Source organism: Quercus robur, chromosome 5 (assembly GCF_932294415.1).
Source record: "Quercus robur chromosome 5, dhQueRobu3.1, whole genome shotgun sequence".
Taxonomy (NCBI): domain Eukaryota; kingdom Viridiplantae; phylum Streptophyta; class Magnoliopsida; order Fagales; family Fagaceae; genus Quercus; species Quercus robur.
This window is the reverse complement of record NC_065538.1, coordinates 17,223,946-17,228,965: the sequence shown is the minus strand read 5'-3', so window position 1 is coordinate 17,228,965 and position 5,020 is coordinate 17,223,946. Positions and strand designations below refer to the sequence as shown.

The following is a 5,020-nucleotide window of genomic DNA, read 5'->3' as shown; positions in this document are numbered from 1 at the left end:
AATGTATCAACTTAGAAAAATCCTCTGTTTTCTTTAGCAATAATACATCGAGGATGCAAAGGGATTGGATAAAAAATGAGTTGGGAGTGCAGGAAGTAGAGAAATTTGAATCCTATCTGGGTTTGCCCACATTGATTGGCCGGTCAAAATATCAAGCCTTCTCTTTCCTTAAAGAAAGGGTTTAATATCAATTCCTACATACACGATGGGAGTGTTTCAATTACCAGTGAAACTTTGTAACGAATTAAATATGATTTGTGCAAGGTTTTGGTGGGGTCAATGTGGAGATGATAAGAAGATTCATTGGAAGAGTTGGGAGTCCCTTGTCCAACCAAAGAAGGGGGGTGGTATGGGTTTAAGAGATATTCGAAGTTTCAACCTTGCTATGTTGGCAAAGCAAGGGTGGAGAATGTCAACCGATCACAATTCTCTTCTCTATCAGTGCTTTAAAGCCAAATACTTTCCTCAGTGCACCTTTTTAGAGGTGGTTGATCACCCAAATAGCTCATATGTTTGGAAGAGCTTACTTGCGGCTCAGCCTATCTTGAGGAAAGGGTGTTGTTGGCGTGTAGGTTCGGGTTCTTCCATTCGGGTGTTATCTGACAAATGGTTGCTAGGCCATCCAACTAACAAAGTTCTAGTCCCACCATATGAAGTAGAAGAAGATTGGCATGTGTCAGAGTTAATTGATTGGGCTACTTTCTAATGGAACCGTGCCTTCATTGACATGGCTTTTAACAGGTATGATGCAGAGGCTATTTATTAGATCCCTCTGAGTAGGCGATGTGTTCCAGACAAGCTGTTCTGGCTGTATAACAAAAATGGGAGGTACTCGGTGAGATCTGGCTATCATACAGCAAGGTACTTGTGGAATGAGTTAAAGCAGGAAGGTGAGGAGTCCAATCCAAGGCCTAGCAGCGAAATTTGGGCGAGAATCTGGAAGTTTCGCCTACCAAATAAGATAAAAGTCTTTATGTGGCGAGCTTGTCATAATATTTTACCAACGCTTAAAAGGCTTAGGCAGCGAAGGATTATTGAAAATGCTTTGTGCCCCATATGCATGCAAGCCCCTGAAACAATAATTCACGCACTGTGGGAGTGTGGAGCAGCCTAAGACGTGTGGGCTAGTTGCTCTCACCGTGTTCTGCAGAAAGGGCTGACTGCCCAGGTCTCTGTATTTCGGTTAGTTAAGGAGCTGATGCAAAAGCTGGCCGAGGATGCTCTTGAATTTTTTCTGGTGCAAAGCTGGCTACTTTGGCATAGGTGCAACCGAGTAGTGCATGGTGGTTTTTTGCAGGAGCCGGGTACATTGAATGAGCGGGCACGCAGCTTGCTAGCAGAGTATAAGGATGCTCAGTCTCTGCTTGCACTTCCCGCCCCTGCTGGCCTATCACTGTTGTGGTGGCCACTTGATGGTTCAATGTATAAGCTGAACTTTGACGCGGCGGTCTTCACAGATTCATCAACTTCAGGCGTGGGCATGATGATCAGAAATGCTGGCGGTCAGGTGATGGCAGCATTGTCGTCAAGGGGCCACGCAGTCATGGACAGTGAAGAGGCTGAGGTCTTGGCTTGCCGTCGAGCTTTGGAGTTCACGATTGAAGCTGGGTTCTCAGACTTAATCGTGGAAGGAGACAATTCAAATGTTATGAGGTCCATTGTGTCAACTCAAGCAGATTGGTCTCAGTTGGGGAACCTTTATGAGGATATTCGCTGCTTGGCTGGAAGGTTGCGACTGGTGGAATTCAAGGCCATTAGACGTGTTGCTAATGGAGTAGCCCATTCTTTAGCTCGGTTTGCTAGAAATCTTAGGGAGGAAGTTGTTTGGTTGGAGGAGGATCCTCCTCCGGCGCTTGAAGCTTTGTATGTGGACTCGTGTTCCTTGTCTAATTGATGAAGTTGGTTTTGCTTTCAAAAAAAAAAAAAAAAGGTAGGTAGACCAAAATCAAAGCCGACCCTCATACAGTAAAGGTCCTTTTCAAATGCTACCTCAAACACGTGGGATTATTAGATGAACTGAACCACTGGAGTTTGATATAAAGGCTGGGTTTCAGAAAAAGTCAAGGAAGTGATTTTATGTTGGTTCAGGTGGGTGAGATGAGTGAACGGGGAAGTTGGATTATGAGTAATGGCATCTGAAGTAAGAGAGCAATTAACTGAGGGAAAAGGTAGTGTAAAACTCTTGCTTAAGCCAGGAAGAAACCAAAAAAAGAGAGAGTTCCAATGGTCTGAAATTTGATGCAACTACACACTGCACCGGGTCTCACTTAATTGCAAGTAATAACCAAAATGCCATCAAACTCAGTTTTTAAAACTGAAAACATCATTTAAAATATCCCAAAAATCACCTATCCGTTTGGCACCTTAACCCGGTCATGGTTTTCAATTACAAAAACCGAAAACGCAGGCCCTACTGTCTGACTGTGGAAGTGATGTTTGTGATAACTGTGGTAGGTGTTTTGTTTAATTGGGTCATTAGAGTCATTGGTAGCACAGTATTGGGACATGGAGTTTAAAAACTGAGGTGATATGGTCTGATCATAGGCCCCAATACTTGCTAAAAATTACACAAAATGCCATTGTTACTCATGTCTTTGAGAGCTGAAGTGGAAAGTTTAAACTCTAAAGAGGAGAAAAAGAGAATAGGAGACAACTCAGTCTCAGACAAGACGTGTCTGGTTGAGATCAAAAAGGCAAAAGGAAAATATCTTATAAACTCACACAGTGACTCAAACTCAAGCGGCAAGACCAAGACTTAAGAGACAAGACCTGATTGAGATTTGAGACTAATTCAATTTCCACGGTCCTCCTAACACACGTTAACTTATAGGTCTGTTTGGATTGAACTTATTGTTGCTGAAACTGAAAACTGAAAACTGAAAGTACTGTACCAAAATAATTTTTAAATGTGTGAATAGTATCGTAGGACCCATTTTTAATATTTTTTAATGCATAAACAGTGATAAATAGTGCTGCTACAGTATTGCTACAGTGCGCTACAGTTCTTATTGTCCCTGGAACACGTGAAGTGAGGAAAAAAGAAAAAAAAAAAAAGGAAAAACGCAGCTTGGATTTAGCGGAAAACGCTGAATCCAAACGGCGCCATAGAGGCATTTGTTAGGGCACACGTTTATGCCAATGACAGTGAGGGCCCCTTTGCATATAATATACTCAGCGCCCTAAAGCTAGAAAAATGGACAACTACAGCTTGGGAAATCTGGAATACACGGAATAAGTTTTATTTTGACCGTGTTCAAACTCACCCAAAGCTTATTTTTGAGGGTGCTGTTTCTCTGTTGGAGGAATATCAAAGATTAAATGCAGCACAAAGGTGATGTGGGTCGTCACAGAGTAGGCGTCAGCGAGGTCGTTGGCTTCTTGGGTCATAGTTTCGTTCTCTGTTTTTTTCGAAAAAAGCTTATGTATTGCTCTTTGGGACACCACATTGGGATATTGGTAGTTACTCCCAACTGGTTTGATTAAGCCAGGTCATTACTGTAATGTTTCTTCAGTCAATAATATACTCCTATCGTTCTTAATTCAAAAAAAAAAAAAAAATATATATATATATATATATATAACACTCGGGTTGGTTCGAGTTTCGTCGATGTGCACATCTCAGTGACAACGGCCGCACCGGTCCGACGTCGATACTGAAGAAATACAGCCGACCATCGTGCCGAAAACCTTCGGCAGAGCCTTGAGCGGGGCAGATCGGCGTGATTAGACCGGTTTCTTAAGTGCCGGTAGAAACATGAACAGGCCTATTTACCAATCACATTAATTGTCATATCAATTTGTATATGTACTGTAATAAAATTTGTAATGTTTTTATTATTTTCCAAAAAAAATTTAGTTATATATATATATAGCAGTAATTCCAAAACGGTACATTGGTATTGACCGGTACCAAAATATATCGTTCATTTGATTAAACCAAAACGGTCTCGGGTACGAAATTAACTCCCTTGATTTAGGAGCCTCAAATTGAAAAATATACCCCAAATTTGAAAACTAGTAAAAAAAAATCAAGTGGGAAAGTAATTAATTTGAGAAAAAGAAAAGAAAAGAAAAAGGTCTTTTAAAAAAAAAAAAAACATTCATCATTTAGTGTTAATCAATAATTGTAATAGAAGATAATGAGGTGGAAGGCTAAACTTTGCATCTTAAACTTTTCGAATGCACATTTGCACCCTAAACTATAACCTTTGTTATACTTTACACCTTAGTGTTAAATTTGCCATTAACTTGGATGGAAAAATATGACATTACGGGTTTGTTTGGATATAGCTTATTTTGCTGAAAACTGAAAATACTGCAGCAAAATAATTTTTAAATGTGTGAATAGTGTCGGGAGACTCATTTTTAATATTTTTTTTTCCTGAATATAGTGGTTGTGAGTCCCGTGAATAGTGCGCTTTGTCTCTTAAAAGCTAAAATGCATGCATAGAAAAAAAAAAGAAAAAAAAGAGGAAATGCTGAAAACGCAGACGCATAGGAAATAAGCCCAATCCAAACATATACTACGTGAAAAATACCCAATTGTCTATTTTCTCAATCCCTTAAAAAAAAAAGAAGAAATTATATTTTACCACCTTAAACTATACTCTTGATTACACTTTGCATCCTAAACTTTGGATTTACATCAAAGTTAATGGAAAACTTAACATCAAGGTGCAAAGTATAACAAGAGTCATAATTTAGGATGCAAAATGTGTATTCGAAAAGTTTAGGATACAAAGTGTAATTTATGGTATAATTTAGGATAGTAAAACGTAATTTCCCTAAATGTGCCATATGGCAGCATTTGGATAGTAGGAGAGACAAAAGGTTGAGAAGGGGTATAGTCATTTGGATGCATGTGAGGAAGAGATGGACATGTGGATGTTTCATGAGTGACTAAACCACATCTAAAACATAGTTGAAGAAGATTTTCATATTGTATAGTCTATAAATGAAAACCAATCCGAATGCATTTTACAATTGGAAGACTATAATTGTTTGTTTTTAGAACCTAATT

At 39.3% G+C, this 5,020-nt stretch overlaps 1 protein-coding gene across 1 annotated transcript; it reads left to right on the top strand.

The window, feature by feature from the left end:
* Positions 1-205: 205 nt before the first annotated feature.
* On the top strand, positions 206-706 carry LOC126727907 (uncharacterized mitochondrial protein AtMg00310-like). Its single transcript, XM_050433804.1, has one exon. It carries the CDS (start codon positions 206-208, stop codon positions 704-706), a length of 501 nt encoding a protein of 166 aa, XP_050289761.1.
* The last annotated feature ends 4,314 nt before the right edge of the window (positions 707-5,020 follow it).